The sequence below is a fragment of the Loxodonta africana genome, chromosome 19 (genome assembly GCF_030014295.1).
Source record: "Loxodonta africana isolate mLoxAfr1 chromosome 19, mLoxAfr1.hap2, whole genome shotgun sequence".
NCBI lineage: Eukaryota > Metazoa > Chordata > Mammalia > Proboscidea > Elephantidae > Loxodonta > Loxodonta africana.
In genome coordinates, this window is record NC_087360.1 from 33055265 (window position 1) to 33082857 (window position 27593).

The window sequence follows — 27593 nt, forward strand, 5'->3', positions numbered from 1 at the left end:
CGTCTTGCACATGTGGGAATGCTCTGCCATGCACCATGGACCACAAGCGCAAGGGGGACAGTCGCCTGAGCCATGGTCCAGAGGTCAAGCAAGGACCTCCACACCAAGGGGTCTGGTGCCACGTATGTGGGGGGCCGGGCACCTGGGCAGAGCAGGTCCTTAGTGGCCTGGATATGGAAAGGATGGAACGAGCTCTGCAAAGGCAGCTGTGGGGAGCACACCCAGCCGAGGGGTGCAGAACTGGAAATCAGGTATCAAGGGCATAGAATCTGGCAGCCCACAGGAGAAGATCCACAGCAGGGCTGTGTGGTAATTAAGGGGCCTGTATTTATAGAAAAGCAGCAAATATTGCAGTTCAGTATCTAGGAAACTAGTAGTTTCCTCAGCACAGCTCGTTCAAAGCGGGTAATTATCTCGAAAGAAAATAATGAATTGGAAATGGCTATAGATTTTTAAACTTGCTCCCAAGCCCTGCAGCTGGGACTCTGCAGCCCTTTGGCTTCTGCTGGGTGAGGGCAAGCCTGGCTCTGTGGAGGCCCAGTCACCCCTTCCTCAGTCGGCTCTGTGAGCATCGGCAAAACAGAGGAGGGTGAGGGGGCAGGTGGCAATTGAAGAATCAAGGATGGCTACTCAAAGGAGACCTCAGTTCCTTGTCACACGGGTGTCTCTGCAGGCTGCTTGAGTATTCTCACAACATAAGACCAAACCTGTTGCCGAAATGATTCCAACTCATGACGACCCCGTGTGTTACACAGTAGAACTGTACTCCACAGGGTTTTCTTGGCTGTAATCTTTATGGAAGCAGATTGCCAGACCTTTCTTTTGTGGTGCCACTGGATGGGTTCGAACCACCAACCTTTGGGTTGGTAGTTGAGTGCAAACCATTTGCGCCACCCAGGGACCTTGACAGCTAGCTTCTCCCAAAACAAGAGATTCAAGAGAGAACACAAAGAGGAAGCTACAGTGCCTTTTTATGACCTCATATCCATGGAGAACTGGGCAAAACAAATGGTTAAATGGTCGGCTATTAGCCAAGAGGTCGGCGTTTCAAACTCACCCAGAAGCACCTTGGAAGACAGGCCTGGCAATCTGCTTCTAAAAGGTCACAGCCTTGAAAGCCTTACGGAGCATTTCTACTCTGCACATGTGGAGTCACTCAATATGTACAGACAATCAACTCAACGGCAACTAATAACAAATCCAAAACCATGCACCGTCACTTCCACCTTATTCTGTTCATTAGAAGCGAGCCACAAAGGCCAGTCTACACGCCGAGGGAGAGACTCCACCTCCCTGTAGTGCTAACACATTCTTCGGCACTCTACTCCCTCCGTGTCAAGGGCTAGCTCTATGGCCCGCTCCGTTTCAGAGGCTCACTTCTGGCCACAGTTCTCCGGGTGGGCTGCATCCTCCTCTCAGGAGACTCATGGTGTCTGGGGAAAGTAGGATGGACACTGCCTTCCTCCCCCTTGTGGCCAGTTTTCAAAATACCGAGTAGGGTCCCTCACCTCCTCCTAAGATAGCCAAAGCTGCTTTCTTTGTTCATGATTAATTCACACATTTTTAATGTTTGATGTCTTTTTCAATCTGTTGATGTCTTCAGTCTTACGGTCAGATTGTCCCCTCTGTGCCACCAGCAGCACCTCTTCAACTGGGCTCCTGAGTCCTTCTGGTACAATCCTGATAGGAGCAGTTCATGGCTCATCTTGCCCATTTCCTGCCCCATCCCAGGTGCCACCCATTCCTCCAAAGCCTTGGGGTGGATGCGAGCTGCTCCTGGGCCGCTTGTTGTTCTAGAATTTTTCAGCCCACGGAGCTGGGAATTTTTTTTTAAGAGAATACATCACAATTCATATTGGTGCTTCGTATGATATTCAGGACCATGGGGGGCTGCGGAAAGAGGGTCTTTAACCTTGTGACCTGTTGTATGCTTGCCATACTCTGGCCTCGGCAGCTGTACCCTCAGCCCACAGCAGGCTGGAAGGGACCGAGCCACCACCAGGAGTGTGAAGACACTATAAGGCCTGTTTGTCCTGAGGGTCTCTCCCTGGAGGGGCACAGGTAGAGTCCTGGCTCGAGCAGCCCCACCATCCAGTTGCGCCAATCACTGAAGCTCATTTGTTTGATTTTGCTTTCGATGTTTGGGATTTTTTTTTCAACTTTTATATTAGATTATGTAAAAAAGCTACACGCTTCCATAGTCAAATCTGCAAAAACAAAGCTACCTGAGGATATCTTGCCTGCTGCCTATCCCTCGCCCAGGCCTGTCCCTCCCCCACAGGTAAACACTTCCTTTCAAGGTTTTTCTTCTATTGCTTTAAGCAGAGACCCCCCCCCACACCTCCACCCCCGCCATATCTTAGAGAAATCGCACATCCCATACATGGCTCCCCTCCAGACCATGTGGCCTAGAGGTTACTTCCCTCATTTTAGTGTGTCCAGTGCACCTCTTTCCTACACAGAGCCCAGGCTGAGGCATGCTGCCATCCTCAGTTTCCCCTCTGTAACCTGGGTATCCTCCCAGGGCCCCAGGAACCAGTGGACATGAGGTGTCTGGAAGCACAGGAGCTTGGGGTATCCAGAGGGTCTTTTCTTCCTTGCTGGCTGGCCAGTGGGGGACCCACCCTGTCCCCCTGTCCTGCATGATCACCCTGGTCAGACCAGATTGGCATCCTGGCTTGGCGTCTGTTACTGCCCCAGCAGCCTGCACACCTGGGCCTCAGGCACCTCTCAGTTTCAAGAGCCACGTGTTGATGGCATGGGGTATGAGGAACCCACTGGCCTTAGGGTTGGCACAGTGGTCTGAATCCTGGCCCCATCATCTCCTCCACTCATTCCTCCAGCAAGTATTTGCTGAGCACCTATTGGGTGCCATACACTCTTCTAGGGGCTGGGGATACGGGAGCCAACAGAGGAGCTGATGTTCTATAACCAGGACTCACTGTCAGCACAACTCTTTTTTTCCAGCAGTGGTTGCTGCTGGGCACAGAGCGGAGGAGAGTCTCTTCAGATGGGGTGGCAGGGAGGGCTGCAGGGGAGAGGAGCCAAGGCGCAAGCCACAGGACCAGGGTGGGCTGGGCAGGCACACCTGACCCCATCCCTTCTGTCTGTCCCCCGCAGGAATGTGGCCTGTTGCAGAAGGGGACGGTGTTGCTGGCCGACAATGTCATCTGCCCAGGAGCACCAGAGTTCCTGGCGTATGTGCGCCAGAGTGATCGCTTTGAATGCACACACTACCCCTCATACCTGGAGTACAGGCAGGTGGAAGATGGCCTGGAGAAGGCCGTCTATGTGGGCCCAGGTCTGAGTGGTCCAGCACAGCCCTGACCACCCACCCAGGTTGGTCCACTGCTCTCCACTGCTGCACCAAGCTGTCACACACGGGTACATCACAGAGCACCACGGGGCACACAGTACAGAATCACTGTAATGAGTCTGGGAAGGTATTTGCCTGTAAAGACTGAACCAGAACAGGTTGGAGGTGGTGCCTATTCACCACACTGCCATTCTGAGAGGGTTTCTTTCAGGTCTGCCTCTGGTGGGCAGGGCCTCCGGCTAACAGAGGCATCCATTAGGTGCAAGAAGTTGGGGGAAGTTGGGAATATTTGGAAACTCATCAGGGGTATACTCAGTCTGTCCTCAAGATCCACCATCACCAGGTGGCAGCAGTGCTTCAGTGATGGCACTTGGACCAAACGTTCATAACACACATCTGGTTTTTAAGAATAAAACTTGATCACTTTACTAAAAACAGCTACCTGTAATAACCTTACACACCAATATCATGTCTGAAAAATATAAAATTGAAATTAAAAGTACCTAAATATTTAGATACAAGAGATCGACTACTGCTCTTTCCTACCCCTGAAGCCCTCAGCTTTGGCACAAAACACACCATGTTCCCCCTTGACTGGAAACTAATGCTGCCACCAGGCACAGGCCAGTTGGGTTCTGAGTGTCACATCCCACCCAGGGGCTCCCAGTCACCAGCTGTGGGAGGGGGAGCTGGCCCTGCTCGGCACTGCTTCTGCTGTGAGTGGGCTGGGGGATCTGTTCCTGCCCCACAGGGATGTCACAGGTTTGGCCTGAGCCTCATCTGGAGGCTTTCCCACCTGGGAAACCAAAACAGCAGTCGGCCAGCCCTCTGACCAGGCAGGCACTGCAGAGGGTGGGTGTGGTACCGCAGCAGTGACAGGGTGGTCTCAACCCATGCACATTACTGTGCTGAAGTACCCCCTCCTTGGCTCTGCCAGCCTTGTTTATGGAAGAAGAAGTAGGCTCAGAGTGCATGGCATTTCTGCAGCTTGCCCAGCAGGCGAGTGATAAAGCAGCTAGTCCACATCTTACCTAAACCCAGAGCACCCCCAGCCCCGCCTTGACCACTGACCTCAACCCCCAGAGTGGCTGTACTGCTTGCTGCCCCCTGGGCTTCCCAAGGCCCATCAGCCTGATTCCTAGACCTGGGGGATGGAGATCGATGCCTGACCAACCTATGCTCAGACCACCCTCAGGCCGGGACAGTGCCCCTGGGCTCAGGGTCCAGCTACCACCAAGAAGTAACCTCACTTTCCTCCGGGAAGGAACTGACAGCAAGCCTGGGGCATGTGTGGGGGGAAATGCCTACAGGCCCAGTCTGGAAGATGCGAGGTAGACTGGGCCAGCAGATGGACACCTGGCAGCTGTGTCTGCCCATTGCCCACACAGGCAAACTGAGGCCTCTCCTCTCTGCTCCGAGGGAGAAACAAGCAGCCTGGGACAAGAGAACTGAGCCGCAGAAAAAAACAAGTTCCTTTGCTGCTTTTTTAATTTTCAAAATTTCTTACAAAAATCTAGGTGTTTACCAATACGGTCATATTTTGGTTTTGTTTTTAATGTTTTTTGTCAGTGTTTTTCTTCTCTTTTTAAGTTACAAACAGCAGGCACTGAACAGTGACCCCCGCTGCTGCTGGAGGTCAGTCCCAGAGGCGCTGTGGGACGGCCTGGACAGCTGCAGCAGCATGGCCTGGCCCGTAGGGCCAGAGTCAGTTCAGGAAAGGTTTCCACTGCCCGGGGCTCTGTGCATCCACAGGTCTCCCAGGACAGGGCAGGGCCACACTTAGCCTGATCCGTCTGCCGGGCCAGACCCCTTGTAGCAGCTGTGTGGGCTGCCTGCATGCAGAGTGGGATGGGGGAGCCTGAAGAACCCCTCCATCCTCCCTCCATGTCCTGCTCCTCACCCTCCAGGCCGTGGCCACCTGTGTGCCTGGCTCTGGTCCCCGTTCTTCTCCAAGGCAGGCGCTGCACAGCCACTGTGCACACGTATATGGTCTCCTAGTCCTACACCAGGCACGCTCTCTTGGTCACTTGGCCACCCGCTGAGCCGGGCCACCTTTCTGGGGCAGCCTGGCCTTTTCTCTCATACAGCACCATGTCAGTAAACATCTAACGCAGGGCCTAGGGAGTTAGGGAGAGTGGAGGGAAGGAGGAGCTCAGGGGGACAGCAGGGGTATCTAGAAGGCCTGGCCCTGTCTGTGGGTGGAGGGACCAGAAGAGGTGCTGCCAACCCCTGCCACCAGGAGGCTCCAAACTCCACTCAACGAGGCGCTGGAGATCCCATTCTTCCCACGATAAAAAGTCCTAAGAATAAACAGCTGGGCCTTGGCCCTGAGGATAGAAAGAGGGAAGGGTGGGTGCTGCAGCCATGAGCACAGGCAGCTGCCCTGGCTTGAAGGCCCCCGGAACTGGCTGAACAGAGCAGGACCTGGTGTGACCTCTGGGCAAGGCAGCTGGGCAGCAGGGGGCACTACTGCCTGAACAAGTAGATGGAGATGTGGGCGATGGCCTCACAGGATGAGCTGACCAGAGCTCCTTGGGGGACCCCCTGCACCAGCCAGTGTGCGTGTGGCAGCAGGGATGGACCCCATCTGCTCACCCACAGCTGCCGTGGGTGGCGGGGGGCCTACCCAAGGGTCTTAGCATCACGATCAGTTCTGACGTGATCGTCCTCACGGGGCCCTGTGCTGGGAGCTTTTAAAGGTGTGGGGGACCATCCCTGACCTGGCCCCATCTCCTCAGGCACTGGTCCCACAGTACACAGGAGGGGACCGGGAACTCTCCCTCTCGGGCCTCAGTCTGCCCTTCCCTAAGATGGGCTTGTGTGCGTGCTGTGCACACGGGGAGAACAGAGCATGCAACCAGCAGAGATTAATAAGAAGCCCCTGGCCCAGAGAACACACAGTTGAAGGAACAACCAAACAAGAAAACATACCAGGCATGCAAGCTAGACCCAGGAGTCAACGGGCTGAGGCTTAGCGTCCCCCACGGCGTCCACCAGCCTGACCGCGGCCCTGCTGGGCCCGGGAAGAGGGGCCTTCCTGCCAGGCTCGGGCTGCAGTGGATGGGGGTGGCAGGAAGGTGTTAGAGGCAGAACAGTGCAGGTTAGGGGAGCTGATGGGAAGGGACTGGGTTGGTCTCTAGGGACAAGGGAGGGACATGGGTGGAGCAGAGAGTGAGGATGAGGGTGGGCCTGCCAAAGTAGTACCAAGGGGAATGCTGGACAGAGGATTAGGGGAAACGGGCAGGTGAGGTTCACACAGCCGTGGCGTGACGCGTGGACACATACAGAGCCCTCTATGAAGCCAGGGGATTGGCAAAGAGCAGGGAACAGGTGGGGCCACGGGGGCTCTGCCCACACACATACATGCAGAGAAGGTAAAGACACACTTGCTCACAGCCTCCCTCTCTGTTAATGTCTGACCCGGTGACCGTCTCTGACCCACACCCTTTCCCTCCCAACAACGAGAATCATCATAAGTGGATGAGGCACATCAGTCCAGGTCAGGACCTGAGTGCACCTGGGCCACTGCTTGGGCTTAGCCTGACAACCCACAACCCTGCAGATGACCCCCACCCCGGATGGTCCCAGGGCCTACTCCAAACTAAGCCTCCCACCTGGGCCCCTTTCTAGGCACCCCAGACATACTGCTTCTGCAAGGAACCTGCCCACAGGTGCTTACTTTCGAGGGCTCCTTCTCAAAGACCTCTCCTGTAGGCTCACTGCCCCTGGCCCTTCGATCTGGCCGGTCAATAGTGGAGTATCCATCTATGGGGTGGGGCAGGTAGGTGATGAGGGGAACTCTGAAGGGCAGGCACCAAAGGAGCAGAAGACTTCCCTTTTCGGCCCACACCCCAGAAAGCCCTTTGGGCATGGTACATCCCCGCCATCTGGTGGCCTGTGCACCTTGGCACCAGCTCTCTCCACCCCTGCCTCTTAGCAGTCTGGGCCTATTGCCTCTTGCTGGCTCCCACCACAACCCTTTAGCCTCCCTGCAGCAGGTAGATCAGAGACCCTGGTGGGATACCTGCCCTGCTGCCCTGGCTGTGCTGCCCTGCCCCTCACGCCCTGAGGGTTCCTAAAGTAGATATCTCCTCCCCGCCCAACACTTGACCTTACCGTACCCAGCACTGCACTTAGCCCACAAAACTCTGCCTGTCTCCGGCCCCTCCTTGCTGCACAGGAAACAAGCAGCCCTGCGCCCCTGAACTCACCTGGACCCAGTGCATCCATGGGGATCATATCCCGGCTTCCTGGCTTCTCACCATCTGCGAAATACCCACAGATCCAGAGCCAGTAGTGCCCAGAAGGGCCAGGGCAGGCAAATCCACAGTGACCCTGAGCTGCCCTCAGCCACCAAGGTCTCTGCAAATCTCAGCACCTGGCACTACCCCCTCAGCTTGAAACCAACAAACACCACAGACGGATAAGACAGAGAAAGCAGTAAGCACAGAAAGGGTCCCCTCCCTGGAACCCTATCTCTGACCAGCCCGTGCCTACCATCAGTACGGGTGGAGAGAGTACTTTTGCACCTCCAAGCTCCCATGCACCAACATCTCCAGCCCACACTCACCTACACTCTTGTCCACCAGCGGCAGCGTGCTGTCATCAAAGGCCCCTGGACTCAGCACCCCCTTGGGGCCCTTGGCCGCAGCAGCAGCCGACTGGGGAGGTACATACAGGCAAAGGATGAGATCGGAAGCACTCCTGAGAGAGAACAGGAAGGAAGCTAAAAAGCACCCAGTCTGGTGGAGAAAGGGAAAAACCTTGACATCCTCACCTGGAAGCGGGCCTTGGTCCAGCCTTCCTTCTGCAGGGCACCGCGCAGCTCTTTGTAGCTCCATACCGTCTGCAGCACGTGCGACGCAACCTTCGCCTCCCGTACCGACTGACTGCAGCCAAGTCCGAGGCGGTGTAAGCGCCCGGCCCCGCCCCCTCCCTCGGCCCCGCCCCCTTGCTCACGTGGCCGCACTCCCGCGAGCCCGCCCCGCCCACCTGGCCGCGCCCAGTGCCACGAGCGCAGGCACGCCGCGGGCCTGCAGTAGCGAACGCGCGTTGTCCGGGCTGTCGGACACGATCTCGTGGATTGTGTTGAGCACAGCCACCACTGTGTCCTCCTCCAGCTGTGCGCCGGAGCGCGCCGGCGCCTGCGCATTACGCACGTTCCGCACCAGCTCCGCCATGGCGTAGCTCCCTGGGGGCGGGCCCGGGTGTTAGGACACGCCCCGCCATCCCCGCGGGAGGGGCAGTGTCCTGGCGAGGGGCCTGGAGCAGGCGGAGGCCTCAAGCAGAACCAGTGCAAGGGGCCAAGGGGCTGGATTCCCGAGCCACCCGCGGTCCTCCTCAAGTGGGGTCCCAGAGTCACTTGCCCCGTTCCGCACCCCCGCCTGGGCTCGGCCGCCGGCGTCCTCACCAATGAGGTCCTTGTTGCGCCGGTCCAGGGAGAGGTTGCGCAGAGCGATGGCAACGGCGCGCACCACCTTGTCTGTTTCGGACTGCAGCAGCTCCACCAGCACCGGCAAACCGCGCTCCTTGCGTACCGTGGCGCGGATATACGTGGCCCACTGCGGCAGCGGGGGAGGGTGCTCAGCGCGGAGCCTCACCCAGCTGCACAGGCATCTTCCCACCTCCCAGCTGGCCCTTTCCTCTCAGCTCCACTGTCCTCCTCCCTTGCCCCACAAAGCCCTTCCCCAGCAGCTCAAGGGCACCTCCACAGAGCTTCCCCACTGCCCAGGGCACACTTCTCTCAGGACTTGGGGAGGTGCTGCGACCCGCCACCCCCGACAGGGAGGTGGTCCAGACTCCCTATCCTGTTCCCCGTCTTGCTCTCCCTGCCAGACCAGCCTCTCACCGTCCAGTTGCCCGCACTGAGGTTTTGCAGGGCGCCAGCTGCAGCCTCCAGGGTGTTGAAGTTCCGGCTTTCCGTGAGGAGAGAGAGGTAGAGACGTACCACCTCGGGCTGGTACAGCAGCTCAAAGCCTGCGTACAGGGGACCCACGACCCACAGTCACTACAACCTCCCTACTTGTCCCCCTCCATCAGTGCTCCCAGGGCTGGGGTGAGCTTCGGCCAGGGATGGGTGTGGTGCAGTCATGGAATGTTTAAGGTTAACCTACCCCATAAGGTCACCCAAAGCATTCCCATTTCACTGAGGCGCGAACTGAGGCTCAGAAAAGAGGCAACGGACCAGGTGAGGTCGTTTCTGCCTCAACCATGCTGCCAAAGAGATGGGCCCAGAGCAGCCTGGCAGCCGGAGCATCTCAGTCTGGGCTGGGGTAGGGAGACAGCTACCAGGATCCCTCCCCTACCAAAAGAGGGCCAGCCCTCCCTAGCAACCACTTCTGGCACAGTGCTCCAACCATGAGGGAGCTGAGGTGGCCTTCCAAGCCTGCCTGCCCCATACTGAGGCTTCTGTCCACTTCCTGTTCTCCAAACACTCCCAGCATGGGCCGCCTCAGGGCATTTGCTCTGGCTGCTCCTCTACCTTTAATGTTCCACCCACCTCCCACGGCTGGGCTCTCCACCCCATTTGTTGGCATCTAGGTCACCCCACCGGCATGGCTGGCTGTGGCCAGGGGATCAGAAGGCCCTGATTACCACCATGGTGGACCTCTCAAGCCAGATTCCCAGTGCCCAGAACAGTGCCAGCCCACAGTAGGGCCCCACAGACACAGGCGATGGGAAGAGTGAACAGCCCTCCCCCTGCATGAATCCCAGCCACCTTGCAGTCCTGTCCCTCTAGCCCATACTTGCATCTGACCATGCCCTCCCTGGCTCCCAGCCCCCTTGGACTGAGCCCAAGCTCCTCAGCTGAACACTGGGCCCTGCCTGGCTGGCCCCCCACCCTTTGTCGGTCATCTTGCCCTAGTCCTAGCCCTGCCTCTCATGCACTGTGTGACTTTCAGCAAGTCCCTGGACTCAACCTACCCTGACTGAAGTGACTCATGGCACTGACCCTGCTTCAGAACCCTCATCTGGTGCCCAGGGACTGGATGGCCTTCTGGGGAACCCCATACCTGTGGGCCTCAGTTTCTCCATCTGATCCCCAAGGCCCTCCAGGCCTGCTTGGCAGCATAGAGCCACAACCTGGACCGGCCTGGGCCCTGTCTCTGCCTCCATCCACTCCTCACCTTTGGCAGCCTCTGTTCGCTTGGGCAGATCCAGCGTGTCAAAGTTCCGGTCCATCTCACTGTCTTTTTTTCCTGAGATGGAAAAACAGCGAGAGATGAGGCAGACCCTGGTGGGGGGAGGGTGGGGGGAAGCACGCAGTAGGAGGGTTGAAGCACTGCCCTGTCTAGCCAGAACCCAGAAACCACTGCATGTGCAGGACAGGGCACTGAGACCATGGGAGTGGTGAGCTGTGTACAGACTTCATGCAGATCTGCCCAGTGGGAACAGTAGACAGCCTAGCCCTGTCCAGAGCCCCCAGAATCCATCCCCATCAGGTGCTGAGAGCCATCCCTGAAACCCGACGGCTCCCTTGCAGATGCCAGGTGTGTTAGCCAAGAGAGCCAGGAGCCCAGGCTGGGCAGCCCTTGCAGATGGGGAAACTGAGGGCTGGCAGGGACAGGACTTGCCTGGTCATACAATGAGAGAGATCTCTCCCAGGAACTCCACCCAAGAGTTAATCCCTTCCAGTCTGGGGTCAAGATGGACCCCACCTGCTGGCTGAGTGCCTGCAGCAGCTCCACCTATCACCTGGGAGCCTCTGTGACACTGAGCTGCCCCTCCTGGGCCCTCTCCCCATCTCAGATGAGGGTGCTTCTCTTTCTTTACCCCCTTGCCCTGCCCATCCTGTGCTGTCCCTGTCTGAGCCACACACAGCCCCACTGTATCAGAAGAGTGTGTGTGTGGTAGACACAGCCCAGCCTCGGGCCAGGCTGAGGTTGCAGAGGAGCAGCCCCTCAGCCTCCCAACCAGTCCAGGCCCACATTCCTGCAGCTGTCGTGTCCATGCAGTTGGCATGGAAACAGCTGCCCAGACAATGGGGGTGGCGCAGGGTCCTAAGGCTGGGGCCGCCTCTGGGTGCCCACCATACCCACCGTCCTGCAATTGTCATGCAGACAAAGGAGGGGAGACAAAGGGGTTGTCTCGTCAGGCCTGGACAGCAGGACAAACAGGGACTCACCTTGATGGAACCACTCCTCTGGGCGGCCGGAGGAAGCACAGTAGAGAGGAGATGAGGCTGAGCAGGGGCAGCACCCCCCAGAGGCCCTCCCGAGGTCTCAAGCTCCCACTGCAAACCCTAGGTCAGGCAGGTGGAATGTGGACCCTCACCCCAATTACTTCCAGGGGCCAAGCACTCATGAGTGGGACAGGGGAGGGGAGACGCACACTGGTGGGGCAGAACTCAGGTGCAGGCCGTATACAGGTCCCACGTGACAGTTGGGGAACACAGGTCCCTCAAACTTGCACCTCGCAAGTGCAGGTGGGTATGGCATAAACATCAGGCCTAGCTCCAGGTGGAGCAGGGTTCTGCCTTGCAGGCCTTGTCAGGGCCTTTACGTGCTGTAAGAGCAGCCATGTAGCGGCATCATCAGCAGTTTCCCAAGCTCATGGGCCCACAGAAGCCTTTCCCCTTGAGCTAAGGTACTGGATCCAGGGTACTAGCAAGGCCACCACATGCTTTTCCCTACCCTTCCCTTAAAAAGTCCCACAGTACTGATGGGGAAAGGTAGGGCACAGGCCCCGTACCCTGACTGTCAGCTTTATGACCCAGGGTGGCACACCATTCTCGGCTCCCCACCTCCCTGCCTGCCCATCGGCTGCCCAGGTGTCCTCTGGCTTCCATGCCTGCCTAACATGGGTTTGGAGACCCCACAACCCATGAGATTTGAGTGGTACCCCAGTCCCTCCCACCCACCTTTGGCCTTCTTGCCGCCAAAGCAGCCTGTGTCATCCCGCCTTCTGCGTTGGGAGCCCGTAGCACCGCCCGGGGACCCAGGCTCGGCCTCCTGGTACCTGTCAGCACCAGGCACCTCCTTGTGCACGTGGTAGGACAGGTTCCGCATGATGCACACACAGTTCTCCACCGACTGTAGGGAGAGGGACAGCTGGCTGGGCCGGGCCTCCCAAGCCCATGCACAGAACGTATACTCAGGAGAGGCTGGCCACAGATGCATGCAGCAAGGGGACTCGGAGCAGAGACACAAAAGCCTGAGCCAGAAGCCAGGAGAGCCTTCATGGAGGAACGTGGGAGGAAGGGGTAGAGCGCAGCCCAGACCCCGCACGGCTGCTCCTCTGTGCTGCCCAGGCCTCATGCCCTTCGTGGAAAGCTGGGGAACTAACACCAGTGTTTAAAGAGGTCCTTGCCATGCCTGGGACCTCCCTGGGCATGGCCACCCCACTGATGCCCGCCCGCCACACCCTGCCCTGCCCACCTTGTTGTCGGTGTCCTTCCTGCCCACAGCCGACTGCAGCGCGTGCAGGAGTGCATCAACCAACCCTTCACACTCTCGGAGGCGCCGCCGGGCCTCTGCGCCATCTGAGCTCACGTTCCTGGAGGGCCAAGAGCAAACCTGGTGACCTCAGGTTTTCACAGGCACTCCCCCAGTGTGCCCCTCAGCCTCGGGTCTTGACTTCATCTGTAAAATGGGCCCAATGCTGCCCTGTTGGAGTTACTGGGAGACACCACCACCTGGAGCACAGTGACAGTGGGGCAGGGGTAGCCTAACCCCTTGGAGATGCCAGGGTTTGGGCCCTAGCCTGGCATCTCTATGGAAGAGGAGGGGCCTCCAACTCCCAGTTCAAGTTGGAAAGGAACAGACATGATGGTCAATGAGGTCTGGATCTGTGCTTGGGCGATGCTGGACTCCCCATCACAGGCAGCTCTGGGCTGACAGGCAGAGCTGTGGGATTGCATCCTGGTGAAGGGGCATGCCCATGGGGATCCAAGACTGTAGGGCCTCACAGGGATGGGACAGGTCAGGGAATACGGGGAAGTGAGATGAACCCTCCAAGACAGACAGGAGGTGAGGGTCCTGCTTCCCCTCTCCTGGTTGTCACGGGGATGGGAGAGTGGGTTGAAACTGGGCAGGGCTAGAGCAGCAGGGTAAGGCAGAAGAGGGTGGGAGGCCACCAGCCTTGTCCAGAAGGTATCCCATTCTCAAAACACAAGGAGGGACATGGCTCTGAAGCTGACACTGGGTTCCTGCCTCCTCACCCAGGCACTGTCATCCTGTGAAACAGCCTGACCCCAGCCCCCTGCCCACACCTCAAGCAGCCGGATGTGTTCTTGAAGACAGTAGTCCACTCGGCATCCCTTGGCTTTGAGTCCTCGTTGGGCTCACACTCCCAGCCCGAGTGGGGCACGATGACCTCGTGAGTCAGCGTCTGCAGGCCATGGTCGATGATGACCATCTTCAGGGGCTCATAGGACGACAGGTTCCACAGTGTGCCTACAGAATGTGTCCACCAATGCTGACTGCTGGTTCCACCTCTGAACCTGCCCTGCCCTGCCCCCAGTCTCACCCCAGCTCAGATGGAAGACAGGAAGTGACAATGTATGAGAAGTCCTGAGTCCCCGTCCTGGCTCAGTGGAGACTCCAGCTGGAAGGGACCCCCAAAGGGCCTGGGGATATAGAAGAGGATGCTGCCTCCTCCTCCACATTTCCCTGCCATGTGGGCAGACGGGACTGTCACTCCTGGGGCTACAGGGACTAGCCAAAGATGGTCACATGTGGCTACTAGGTCCCACAGACACAATTCCAACCAACACATTGTCAGGTGGATGGGAATGAGAGAGACTGGTCTCAGGGGGCTTGTGGTGACACAGGGCAGGTGGGGGGCCTGCCTGATGGGCCCAATCCCAGACCCACCCATGGCAGCAAAGAGATGGAGAGAGTGGGACCTGCTCACAGGCTCATCAGCCTGTGCCTGCCGCCCGCCACCCAGGGCATGCCAGTTAGGCTGCTGGGACCTCAGCCTAACAGGAGTGGCCTCCCTGGCTGCAGACTCCATGTGGCCCCGCCCCTTCCAGGCCAAACCTTGCTCTCCTCTCTTCCTGGGGGAAGCAGGCTCGGCCAGGTACCTGCTCACCTGTGACCAGCTCACGGACCTCATTGTCCCGGGCAGCCCGCAGCAGGCGCACCAGGGCAGGCACGCCACCACAGTCCCGGATGGCAGCCTTGTTGTCAGTGTCATGGCCATAGGAGAGGTTACGTAGTGCCCCGCAGGCCCGACGCCGTACCTCTGCCCGTGGGTGATCCAATAGCGCCACAAGCAGCGGCAGCCCCCGCAGCTGCCGTACGCGCCGCTTAACACCCTCATTCTCAAAGCACAGGTGCTGCAGGTAGGCAGCTGCGTTTGCCTTCACAGGGTCCACAGGGTGCCGCAGCATGGCTAGCACCTCAGGCAGCTCAGGGTCCCGCCAGCGCGGCTCCTTGCGGGCGCTGTCGACTGAGGGCGAGCGGCGCACCACCCGGTCCAGGCTGCCCAGGCTGCCCCGTTCAGGCTGTGCCAGGGGTGCCGTTACTGGGGGGAACAGAGGCCGCTCATCCAGCAGCTCACCACCATCTTCTGCTACATCCTCGTAGGGCCTGTGTGGGCAAGTGGGGCATAAACATCTTCACAGCAGCCCCCAGCCCTGTCCCCAAGCTCCCCTGTCACAGCTCCCCAGGAGGTTGTGAACTCCCAGAGGGAGGGCCAAGCCAAGAGCATTTGCACCCTGGCCCCAGGCATGAGGGGGGGCCAATGGCCAGGGCCCAGCCCAGTAAGAACCAATCAGCAGAGCCAATGACAGACCAAAACCCAGCCAATGCTATCAGGGTGAGGCCTGTACCCCTCCCAGGATGGGGAACTCACCCACTTCTATCACCAGGCCGTGTTCCCTAATCCTGAGCTAAACGCCTCTCCCTGCAATGTTTGTCCCTTCTGTAGAACAGCCCCATCTTCCCATGAGCATCAAGATGTGGGTGGAGTGGGTGAGCTCTCCCTGCGCACACCATCCCAGTGGCCTCTGGGTAATGGGCAGCAGTGCCAAAGAGTGGTTTCTGTTTACAGAGTGACTATATGTTGGGGGGAGGGCTTGTTATGTATGGTAAAGATGACTTTCCCAATTTGCTGAGGAGATCTGGATAAAACCCCTTTCTAGAGAAAAGAAAAATGCTATGGTATGTGTTGACAACTCACTAATTTGGGTACTCTCACTGACATTCGGAAACCCTGGTTGCACAGTGATTAAGAGATACAGCTGCTAACAAAAACGTCAGCAATTCAAATCTACCGGGTGCTCCTTGGAGAAATGGTATGGGGCAGTTCTACTCTGTCCTATATAGGGTTGCTAGGAGTCGGAATTGACTCGATGGCAATGGATTTGGTTTTTTGGTTTGGTTCACTGACATTTGCCAAATGGTAGACATTAGCCTCCCATTACATTTGTAGGCAAAAATCAGAAAAGGAACTCACAATTTAGAGAAGCTGAGGGGTTTGGGGTGGGACCATTCAAGGGGCATTTAGGCCACTAGCCCCCCAGGGAACAAGATGTCTTTGACTTTTAGTAGCTTTGTGGGTTGTCACCATCAAACCCACTTCCCAGGGGAGGGACTGAGGCTAGATAGGGTCAGGTGACTTTCCCAGGGTCACTCAGTGGGACCCAGACTTAGCTATGGTCATGTTCCCATTCTACAGATAGAAAAAGCTAAGGACAGAGAGAATCAGGAGCTGAGCCTGGAAGGGCCAGAGGCCCTCCCTAGATTCTGGTTACTACTGTCAACAAGGGAACCTGAGGCATAGGGAGAGTCTGGGGCTTCCTGCTCAGAGTGACACCCTGAGCATTTTGTACTCAGGTCTTCATGGCTGTCTGACTAGAGAAGGAGCAGCAGGTGTCAGGCACAGTCACCAGCTTCTCTCCTGCCTCAGACCCAAAAGAAAGATGCCCAAACTTCCCTGATCTAAGGACCCACCCTTGCTGCTGTACTTAAGAAAACCCAAGAGGCCAAATTCATACTAAAGTGTGTGTGACTGACTCAGCTCCAGCAGCTTGCGTGACTGTGGACCTGGCTGTGAGGCATTCTGTGGTGAGGGAGTGTAAGGTAGACTTCCTGGGGGTAGCAGCAGAAGACAGAGTGCTCACCTAGTGTGAGGGCCTCTCCCACAGTCAGGCCTCCGCCGCACAGCTGTGCCATAGTCGGGATCCAGATCAGGGCCACCCTCGTCATCAGCAGCCAGGCTCCGTGTGTCATCCTCTAAACCATACGGCTCTGCCTGGAAGCGCTCAGGCAGGGAGCAGCCACCCAGCAGTGCAGGCTCAGGACCCACCGGGAAAGTCTCACGGCGGCCAGGCAATGTAAAACAGCCATCACAGGGGCCTAGACCAAGGGGGCCACTGCGGGGGGGCCGCACACCCAGCCCACGGGATAGGCTGCCATAGCTGGGCCCGTCACGGGGCTCAGGGCCATCAGGGAAGCCAACCCCACCACCAAGGTAGGCACCGGAGAGCGTGGCTGCTGGGCCACTGCCACGCAGCAAGAAGTGCTGGTCTAGGGGGCCATCAGCGAAGGAGCCCAGTGGGGGACCACTATCCAGCAGTGGGAGGCCATCTGGGCCCATAGGCACTTGGCGTACTGTCCGCGTGGTCACCGTCTTGACCGTTTTGGTGACCTGGAAGACAGGTGGGTGGGCAGCCTGAGAGGTCTGAATGTTGCCTGGGCGGCTTGTTTTCCCCCAGAACAACAGGGGGCTCCTGGGTGGCCAGTGCACATGCCCACTTGGACATGGGACAACCATGGCCTGCGGTCCACCCGCCTGGACCTGGGTGTACCTTGGTCTCTGTACGCCGGGTTGTGCCATCCTCAGATGTGACAATGGACACATGGGAGGTGGGTGTGCCGGGGTCCTCCTCCACTGTCACTGTCTCCTCCAGCACCTCAGGCACCTCTGGCATTGTGGCCAGCGAGGCCTGGCTCCCCGGACTCTGCTCCTGGGGTTAAGTGGGTGGGCGGGTGGGCGTCAGCAGGGCAGGACCACCTCAGCTCATGCTGGCTCCTCTGCCAGGAGTGTACACCTCCCCACCCCAACTCTATCCAGTCCTGTTCCCAACATCCTGCCTCCAGGAGCCCACTCGACCCCAGGGCCTGTCTCAGCCTGTACAGGTGAGAACAGGAACATGCTCTTGCCCTCTGAATCTGGCTGGTTGCCCACCCCAGGAAGTGCCCCAGGTACTGGCCCCACCGCAAGGCCTCCTCAGGCAGAACTGGCAGATCGGGCCACAGACTGCAGCGCTAGGCAATCTCGCGCAGCCCTCTCCCAAAGGGCCCAGTGGGACCTGGCTAGGCCCTCACAGGTGTACTGGCCAAGGGCTGGTAGGACCAAGCACAAAGAGGACTTGCAGTAGTGATTCCAGCACTTATGGCACAACTCCTCGTGGCCACACCCAGGCTCCCACCCCCATGCCTGCCAGATGCCCTCACAGGACAGAAATATCCAGCTCCCAGAATTCCCTGTACACTCAGAGGACCAAAATACTCTCGTTCCTTCCGGCCTGGACACTTTTGGGGAGTCAAATGGGCATGGCCTGGCTCTGCCTCAGGCCAGTCAGTGGCCAATACTCCCACTGACTGAGACCCTAGATGGCATATTAGAGGCAGAGAGAGTAGGCTCCAACCAAAGGGGCTCAGCTGGCCCTTGGTGGGAACCCTGATATCCATTCCCTATACATTCCCCCCTCAAGCCTCCCCAACCTCAGTCCCCCGCCTCATTCTCACCCTGCAGCCAACCTTGCCACTGTCCCTAAAGGGTATTGTGATAGTGGAATTCCAGCCAGGACGGTTTTGGACAGAGGTCCTTCTGAGGCCCACGTGCCTGCAGACTTGCTAGTGGGGAAACTGAGGATCATTGAGGACCCGGCCCATCTCAGAGCTGGGCTGGACCTCTGCTGGGCTGAGCGGTATGGGGACCGTAGTGTTAGCCTACCCTTGGCCCTGTGGCCACACAGTTCCCCAGCCCCAGTGCTGAGCCACACCCCTACCCTAGGATTGGCATCAGGCCAGGACAGGCAGGGGCTGAAATCCAAACCACGGTGGACAGTGGATGGGTGAATGGGGAGCACACTCCTGGGCAGTTGGGGCTGGGTAGGCAGGAGGACAAGGTCTGCTCCTGAAGCCCAGACCCCTGTTTCTTGCAGGGTCAGTCCCCTGCCTGGGCCCCCAGGCCTGATGCCTGCACAGACACTGAGCTCAGGCCCAGGGAGGGCCAGCAACTCACACCCACATTTGCCTGGCTCTAGAACTGGTACTCTGCCCTTGTCCCTGGGGCCAAGGACGTCCAAGATCAGGTGCTCGAGGCTCTCCTCAGGCAACACCCAGGGCACTCACCTGGGTGCCCACCTGCAGGCCAGCAGAGAGGTTGGCTGAGACGGATACCGCTTAACTTGCTCTAGGCCCTCAGAATGTAAAGCCTCTCCAGGACATGGCCCTGTCCTAGAAGAATGTTTGACCCCCTAACTGCATGCAGTGCTGAGGTTCTGGGCCCTACCACTACTACAGGTGCATAAAACACATGTTAGGATGGCTGCATCACCCAGACTCCGGTGACTCAGGAAGAAAGAGGCCACAGAATGCAACCCCCCACCCCTCCTCTAGAAGCAGGCCCTCTGAGGAACCAGACACAACTTTACAACTGGGAAAACTGGGGCCTGGTAGAAGGGAGAGGCTTTATCCAGCACTTCACAAACTGCTCATGGGGAGATTTCAGGCATCCACAGGAAAGGAGATGTTTCAAAGAAGCCTTTTAGCAACACTCACCCCCCATGGCCCACAGGCCTGGCTGCCGCCACAGTGGTGCTAGAATGCAGATGCAGATAGGATATGGCCTGTTGGGGGACCTGAACAGGAAAAGGGGACATAGCTCCCTAGGAAAGACAAGTAAACTGAGGCCCAGAGTCAGGGCATGCTGGCAGGCTGCCAGGTAGGGTGACCTGGGTTCTCCTCTGACCTCTGAGAGCACTGGGGAGCCAGGATGGCTCTGGAAAAGGGCCAGCCCATCACTGCTAGAGCCTCAGCTGCTCTGGCTAAACTTGACTGTGGTAAGTAATTAGCAATCTCCACTGGGCCCTGGGAGTCAAATCAGAGCTGGGGAGTAGGAGAGGGTGCAGGCAAGGGGTGGCCGGCCTCAAGACAGACATCAGGGGAAGCTGCCCAGGACACTCTGCCAGTAGGATCAGGCCCTGAGTGGATTTGCATACATTTGCATACATCAAGCACTCTCAGAGAAAAGGCCCCCTACCCAAGGCCAGGCAGTGGGGAGAATGTATGGGGGTGGAGAGGGGCATAACTCAGCACCTCAACGCCACCCTGTGGCCCAGATCACTTCTCCCTGCCCACCCTGTGGTGAGGATTGACACTATGCAGAGTCAGGGAGATGAGGAGACAGGGGGCCTAGGAGAACGAGGGCTCCTCAGCAAGGCCTGGCTATTCAATAGCATCACCCAGCAACACCTCAGCCTGAGCTGCCCAGCCAGTGGGATCCCAAAATCCTGAGAACCCCGAAACCCCAAGAGCTCTGCTGGCAAATGACCTCAGGCAGCTAAAAATGGGCGATGACTTCACCCAGGTGTGTGGGATCGTGACTCAGCCGATCACAGGTAAGGTTCGGACCCCATACACACACGTGTGCAAACCCGGCCCCACAGGCAAGGATGTAAGCATACACGCGTGTGCACGGGCACCCCGCCTGGTGCATACCCATAGACAAGAATACACAAACATGTATCTGGTCCCTCAAGCAGGGATATATACATACACACGTGTGCATGACCACTCTGCACGGCACATACACTTAGGTATGATCTGGGTGTGCACATACACATATACACATGCATACGCCAGACCTCTCAGGTGTGAACTTGCATACACGTGCGTGCACCTGGTCTCTCAGGCAAGGATGTGTATGCTCATGTGTGCATGAGCACCCTGCCTGGCACACACGCCTTGGCATGCCAGTCTGCATGTTCTCCTAAGAGCACTCCAAGCACACATGTGCCCACTGTTCCTAGAATGCTTACATGTATATACATTTTCTACACACATGTCTAGACCCTTCCTACTGTAGGGCCTCATGTGCTCTCAACATGCAGGGACAGAGGCCACCAGCCCCCCAATCACCTGCCCAGTCATCCACTATAGGGATCTCAGAACCGGTAGAAGATGGGGACAATGAGGCCATCCCATGGCTCAGGCCTTTGCGACATTTTCAGGGTCAGGACTTGAGATCACAGGCTGACAGCCAGCACACAGTGGGTGATCAACTAGGCGGCTGATGCCTGTCTGGCTCCAGCACCCTGTTCCAGGCCCTCAAGTCCATGTCTGGGCCCACCCTCAGGGGCCCCTGACCTTGCAGCCCTACACAGCCCCTGCCCCAGACCAGATTCTGGGCCGTCCCCACCTCCACCCCAGACATGGGTACTGTCTTGGACACACCACCCCCATCCCTTTCCCGCACCCCAAGTCCCACCAATTCCTGTCAACTGTTTCTCGTCGCTCCTGCCCCAGCCCTGGCCTCATCCTTGCTCCTCTTGTTGGGACCAAGGTCCCAGCCTCCTATCACTGGCCCCAGGGGTCCCAAGCCATCCTGTGGCTGCCACATCCTGGTCCACCTAGTCCCTGGGCCTGGGGGTTCCCATGAGCTCTCTTCAGCTTGGGGGAGTGGCCTGCTCCAGGACTGAGGCTGCAGCCATAGAGACCAGACCAGTACCCCAGCAGAGATACCCACCGCCCCAGCCCTAAGGGGTCCCTGGAGGCACAGAGCCAAGCACAGCCGTCATGCCAGAAACAGCCACTCCTGGGGCTCAGATCCCTCATCTGGAAATGGGACCGGCCTGGGAAAGGCGAGACAACGTGGAGTGAGGCAGAGGGGCCAATCCCTGGGCAAAAGCTCATAATAACTGCGTGCATACGTGTGGGAATGCAGAGGGGCGGAGCCAAAGGAAACAAGGCAAGTCCTAAAGGGAGCGCCCACGCTGGGGTCCCAGGGCACCAATGTACCCGTGTCGTCTGGACTTTACAGTTGAGTACTCATGGTCTGTGTAATGAGAAACAGACCACACTGGTGGGCCCCCCACGCTGTCCACAGGCCCAATCTGCACACATGGGACAGGTTAAGACGTGGATCCCAAAGCTGGCTCCCACAATGCACCCCCAACCCACAAATTCCCAAAGAGGACAGATGGTTGTCACTGGATGATAGAATGCCCAAAGTGACATCCACCTTCCCCAGTGTGGCCCTCCCTGACTCTGAGTTCAGGGCAAACCAGCCTGGCATCTCCCAATAAGTAGGGCATGTCAGCCACCAACCCCCTGGCTACCACAAAATACCTTCTCTTTTCACACCCACAACTTTTACCCAGCCTCTATGCGAAGCAGCAGGTCCACCTGCCAGCGTGTGGCCCTGCCCTGAGGTCCACCTGGCCCCCTGCAGACAAGCCATGGGCAGTGGGCACCTAGCAGGCTGGGAAGCAAGGTTGAGGGAGGAGCAGGGCTGACCTAGGGGTCTCACAACCCTCAGGCCTCCCCAAGCCTAGCCCACATCACATTGGACACACTGTAACCCAGAATCCCCAATGCCCCCAACTGGCCCCTTCACCTCAAGGGCAGTCAGCAGCCAGACTGGCCCAAGTAGGCAGGTGTGTGAGAGGAAAACTGCCTTTCACAACAGGCCCTGGAAAGTCACTTTTTCGCTGAGCCTCGGTTTTCTCGCCTGTTAACCTCCTCAGCCTGAGCGCCGCCACGGCAGCCACACGCCCCACCACCGCACTGTGCTGGAAGGCCGACTTTGCCCTGGTTTATTAGGTACCCCTTCGCCCCCGCACGTGCACAGGGCCGCCCTCCCCTCTCGGCGGATCACAGTAGATAGGGCTTCCATTAAAGCTCCGAAAGCTCCTTCGCAGGTCCCAGGAGTCGGAGCCCGCGCCAGGGGCGTGGAGACGGGGAGGGGCCGCGGGAACCCGAGAGGAACAAGAGACTGAGCTGGGCTTCCTTCTCCAGCCTCAGCCTCCCCTCAACGCAGGGAGGAGCTGCCCCGGAAGGCCCCCAACCCCCGCACCTGCCCTGAGTGCTCGCTGAGGGCGCGCCCACTGGGTCCCAGCCCCACTCCAAGCACAGGGATGCACTGTCCGCGGACCCCCGCGCCCGGCCCGCGGGGAGGGACTGGGGAGACTCTGCGGCCCCGCCCCACGCCTTACAGACGCCCAGGGTGGCGCGCTCACGCCGGCCTCCACCGACCCTGGAGCCTGACAAGGCCCCCGCAAGGAGCACAAACAATAGCCGTCTCCGGCCAGCGGCCCCACAGAACAAAAGCAGGTCCTCCTGGGAAGACCGGCGCCCCCCTCCGCCGCCAGGCCCCCGCCAGGCCGTCGGAACAGCGCCCCCCTCTGCCCCGGGCCAAGTTCCATCCAACCTGTCTGAGTTCGGCCGGCATGGGGCCGATGCTCCGCGGGACAGCGGGCGGCGGACCTGGCTCGGTTTAGGCGACTCGGCCACTAGAGCTCAGCTGACTCGCTCCCAGCGGGGGCGGATCTGGCGGCGGTCACAGCGAGCAGCCAATCGGGCGGGGCCGCGCCCAGGCGGGGCGGGGCGGGGCCCGCCCCCCACCGGGCACCGGGCGGAGCTCAGCAGCCTGGGCGGGGCCAGGGTCGCCCCCACCGCCCCGAGGTCTGTCTGGGTTCCTCGCCTGTCTTCCCCGTGGATGGTATTTTTTTCGCCAAGTGACCACCCAAGTCCTCCTTCCTGGGGCTCGGCCTGCCCCCAGTAAATGGGCACACATGCCCTTCCCCGCCCGCTCACTGGAGAGTTGGGAAAACAGTTCCTGCAGCTGAGGGGCAGAGCACAGGGTGGCTCCGACTCCCTAGGCATTAGCTGCTCACCCTGTGAAATGGTGGCCAGTACGACAGTCGTTAAGGCACCACCAGAGCTGCAGAATCCTGCCAGCAGGGTCTATCAGGTTTCCCCGGATTCAGACCCCTCCTGAATGGGCCCTCAAGGAAACCTCCCCACAGAGCTCACTGGCGACCTGGCAAAAGGCCCCGCAGGGGACCCACTTTGTGTCTTGGGTCTCAGGGACCCAAGGGATGAGAGCAGCTCAAATGGAGGCAGTGGGGACCTGGCAGGTAACCCTGGGCCAGCCATGTAACCTCTCTGGTCTTGAACCCTGGGCTCATGGGGGCTGAGGTGGCCTCGAATCCTCTGTCCTCCATGTCTGTGATCTACTGGGAAGTGGTGGCTGTGGAGGGGAGGGGTCTGTGTTCAAGAGTTTCTCCTACCAGGATGTACCCCAGCAGCCTGACATGAACATACAGCTGTACCCTGGGGAGTCTGGCTCTGCTGTGGCCAGGGCCACCTTCTCAGGTCATACCCCACAAAGGCAAGTTGGTAGCTCAGTACCATGGACAAAGAAACGGAGGCTCTAAGATTGGCAAGGCTGGGTCAGCCCAGGGAGGCTCAGTGGGTCAGGCCAGAGAAGGGGCCTGTGCCTAGGTCTCCTGCCTCGCACTGGCTCATCCCCAGACACCACTCAGAAAACCGAGCCTCCCCTGGGGCCACTCCGCCTCCATGACGTGCCATATACACAGGCCACGCAAGCCCTCAGGGTGCCCACTGCCCTATGAACCTCAGTTTCCCTGCATGCACAGGGGTAAGATGCCTTGAACTCTGAGAAGCCACTTCGGGAAGTGAGTAGACATGGACTACTGACCCTAGGGATGCAGTCCTGAAGCTTATGTTTGAAGTCATTTCTGTCTCCTCCCAAATTTCACCAGCTGCTAGTGCCCTAGCCACACACCACCTTGGCTGATGTGGGTTCAACAGCCCAGCAGGCCAGGCCTCTGTGGCACCCATCTTCACTATGGGCCAGCCCCACTCCAGCCTGGGTGTCTTTCCACCGGAGGGTTAAGGGCATGTAGCTAGGACTGTGGAGCAGCCCAAAGAGCACAACAGCAGTGACCCCTGGCTCCCAGCTCCCCAGCCTTGGCCCCCAGCCCCTGGCTGCTCCCTCAAGCCTCTTAAACACCAGTCCCTGGCTGCCCAGCCTTGGCTCCAGCTGCTGCCTGGCCACCAGTCCTGGAGCTTCTCAAACCCCAGGCCCCAGCCCTGAGTACCAGATCCTGGCAGCCCTGAGGCTCAGCAGGTAGGTCATCAGGCATTTCCTGCTGAGGTTAATCTGGGAAGTAGGTTTGGCATCAAGGCTGGACAGCCCTGGTGCTCCCTGCAGAGGGCCAGGTCAAGGTGGCCCCGCCTCCTCCAGCATCCCCAGCAGCCCAGCCAGTACAGCTGGAGCCCTCGGAACACATGCTCACTCCAGTCCCAGCCTGAGAAAACTGCCTCCTCCGGAGACAGAAAACCCAAAGGCAGATAGGGAGGAGCAGCAGCCTGAGGCTGTGTAGTCTACAGCCCTCAGGAAGCCAGAGCAACTCCAGGCTGTGGGAACATCTCCCCAGCCAGGGCATTGACCCTCTGCAGTGCCATCCGTGGGCTGGAGGCTGGAGCCTGTTTTGGCCTAGAGTGGGGAACAGAGCACCTGGCCAAGGGATGGTTTTGGGGTAACTGGCTGCCACATTACCCATGCAACCCAGCCAGGCTGTCCTCCTCTTTGGAGTGCGTGAAATGTGGGGTACAGAAGGGTTGGGCCTTGCACCCAGGCCCACTCCGGCTGAGTGCCGGCCTCCACACTGTGTGGCCCCCCTGAGCTCTCTCAGCACAGTGGGGCTTGGGAAAGACTGCTCTCCAAGAGGTCTGGACTGTCAGTAGGACTGGAGCCCTCTGGAGATTAGTGCTAAGAAACAGTCATTTATTAGGCTCCAACCACGCACCCATGCTGGACTGCACGATTTACAAGGATTGCGTGAATGGACGTAAGAACCGTCATTCACCCCACTGAGCTGAGGCTAGCCCACTGAGCCAGCTTCAGCCCAAACTGGCACCTTGCCCCCCTTCTCTCCAGCCACAGAGGTCCCAGGTTTCCCGAAACCACCATCATATGTGCCAGGCGTGGTGTAGCCAACCAATAGCCTGCTTTCCTGCAGTTAGTGCCTGGCAGGACCAGAGAAGGCGAGTATAGGTGGTGGTGGTGGTGGGCGGGTGTCCCAGGAGAAAGTCCAGCTGCCTGATTTAGGATGGTAACACTTCTGCCTGCTGTTCAGGGAGCTGAGCCAGGGAAATCAAAGGCTGGGAGGGCCCTCTAGGGTCACTCCACAAACAGCAGTCCACGGCTCCCCAGGTCTCTGAACCAGGTGGTAAAGAGGAACAGCAGTAGGAGACCTACAGTGTGGGCCACCCGGACCACCCCTCCCCCAAGACTCGGTCTCCTGATGGGGTAATGATAAAAAAAAATGATAGGAACCACAATAAGGACACCAAACACCAGGCCCTTTGTATTTCCTCGTTCCACCCTCACCACCCCATGAGCTAGGTGCCACCACCTCCCATGTGCAGGTTAGGGTGCTGAGGCACAGTGGGTGGTAGGTGGGGTCCAAGTGGTCTTACTCCTGAGTGTGTACCCCAACTTCAAAGTTCTGAGGGCCTGGCCACGGAGGATCCACGGCTCCACACCTCCTGGGCTGAGCAGGGCCCTAAGCCCAGTCTCAGGGCAATGGCCACTGGGGAAACTGAAACTCCCAGGTCACATTCTAAGCTGCAAGCAGAGCCTGAGGACTTGGTCAAGCCTTCCCCTGGGGCTGACTCATGAGCATGTGTGAAAAAGGAGAATACCATGGCAGGGAGACTTGGGGGCAGGCAAAACCCTAAGTCCCTATGCTCATCACTTAACTGCCCTGAATAGACTCTGCTCAGCTACCTGGGCCCTGAGGACTCACTTGAGTGAAGGGTGCTGTTCTGAGGGTCAGGACCATTCATCACATGCTGCCCCGGGGCACCCACATGGGACTTCCAGCCCCCTCGGGGGGTCCCGCATTTCCTTCCCTCCCTGCAGCCCCCGCAGGTTTTATAATAAGCAATGCTTGCTGGCTTGTGCCCCACCAGGGCCACTTGATTACTTCCCCATTTGGCCATTTTCACCCTTTCCAAGTCACTGGGTTGTTACCTGCAGGACCAGCTGTTGCCAGGCCATCGGCAGGGGCTGCCCACAGCCTACACCACCACTGCCCATGCTGGGCTGCTGGGCGCGCTCCAGCTGCAGGGCAACATGGCGCCGCTCCTGCTCCAGTGCCCGTGTCAGCCTCTCGAAGCGTGCCTCCTGCTCCTTCACCGAGGCCAGGATGCTCGCTGCTGAGCGCACGTTGCAGTCCTCCATGGCCAGGGCGCCTGCCAGCTGTAGGCAAAGCAAAGTAAGGTCAGGCTGGGCTGGGTGGAGGCCTGGTGAAAGCATCATAGGGAACCTTCCTCCCCCCGAGAACACAGGACTCATTCCCAGAGCAGAGCATCCAACTCTCCGGAGAGAAGCTGCACTGATTGAATTCTAAATTAAAAGCCATTAATCCAAGGCTGACCGGAAGCAGCCGGCTCACTCCTCACAGGGCATAGGACTCTGACCCGAGGTCTTGTTTCCTGCCAGACCCAGCAGAGCCATCAACTGAGTGTATCTCAGGGTCTGCTGGGAGGGGCAAGGAGAGCTGGCAGGACCAAGTGCTTACTACCTCTCAGGCCCTCTGCTGTGCCCAGCACATGCCAGCTCATCCATCTCACAGACACCAGCAGGACCACCTCACAGAGGTGGACACCAAGGCCCAGAGAGAGTAGGGACTCTTGCAGCCACACGGCTGGCGTGGCCGGGTGTGCAGGGGGTGAGCAGCCACTCCACAGGTGCCAGGACACATAAAGGGGCGTAGGAGTGAGGCAGTGGGGGGAGCTGGCAGGTCCCACCATCCTCCAATGAGGCCTTGGCAAGGCTCAGGCCTTCTGGGCCCTGGCTCAGCACTGTCCCTGAGGGCCCCAGAGCCCCACGGGGAGGGTGGGTAATGGGGGAGACAAGGGCTTGGCAGCCAAAGAGATGCGCCAGCACTTTCCCTCCAGCCGGCTCCCTGGCTGCCCAGCATGTTTGTTTTTCACAGGCAAGAAGAAGCAGGACACAAGTATGCAGAGTGCAGATCCAAGCAGCAATTAGTGGCCATGGACACCCGAGCCCAGGCAGGCGGGGCGTGGGCCACATTGCCGAGTGCTCACCCTGTGTGTGGCACGGTGCCAGGGCTGCTCAGGGCCTCCTCTCCACCCATCCCACAACAGTGCTGGGGCCCACTCTACTGGACCCTTCGCCCTTGCACAGACGTGGGGACTGGGCTTCAGAGAGGGCAAGGGGTCCTGTGCATGGTAAGGAGACACACAGTGTGCAACACCCCAGG

At 58.7% G+C, this 27593-nt stretch overlaps 2 protein-coding genes across 11 annotated transcripts in view; one reads left to right on the top strand and one right to left on the bottom strand.

Moving 5' to 3' along the window:
- The window catches only part of COMT (catechol-O-methyltransferase), a 21220-nt gene extending 16227 nt beyond the window's left edge, over positions 1 to 4993 (top strand). For all 4 annotated transcript variants that reach the window (XM_064272569.1, XM_064272566.1, XM_064272567.1 and 1 more), the window contains one exon: positions 3121 to 4993. In XM_064272569.1, the coding sequence (XP_064128639.1) occupies positions 3121 to 3327 (207 nt within the window). In that variant the 3' untranslated portion in view covers positions 3328 to 4993. The remainder of the gene's footprint in view (positions 1 to 3120) is intronic.
- Positions 4787 to 26566, bottom strand: ARVCF (ARVCF delta catenin family member). 7 transcript variants are annotated; one of them, XM_064272548.1, is made up of 17 exons: positions 26339 to 26566; positions 17073 to 17231; positions 16386 to 16912; positions 14351 to 14850; positions 13527 to 13710; positions 12694 to 12811; positions 12177 to 12348; positions 10444 to 10515; positions 9165 to 9292; positions 8727 to 8877; positions 8309 to 8507; positions 8094 to 8205; positions 7887 to 7977; positions 7528 to 7581; positions 6996 to 7081; positions 6248 to 6367; positions 4787 to 5643 (listed from the first exon to the last, which is right to left on the bottom strand). In XM_064272548.1, exons 1-16 carry the CDS (start codon positions 26546 to 26548, stop codon positions 6260 to 6262), a joined length of 2871 nt encoding a protein of 956 aa, XP_064128618.1. In that variant the 5' UTR covers positions 26549 to 26566; the 3' UTR covers positions 4787 to 5643; positions 6248 to 6259. The 7 variants fall into 7 exon arrangements, 6 of the variants coding, with proteins under 6 accessions (XP_064128618.1, XP_064128621.1, XP_064128619.1 ...); XM_064272551.1 differs by lacking the exon at positions 26339 to 26566 and adding an exon at positions 22703 to 22802; XM_064272549.1 differs by lacking the exon at positions 6248 to 6367.
- Positions 26567 to 27593: the final 1027 nt, after the last annotated feature.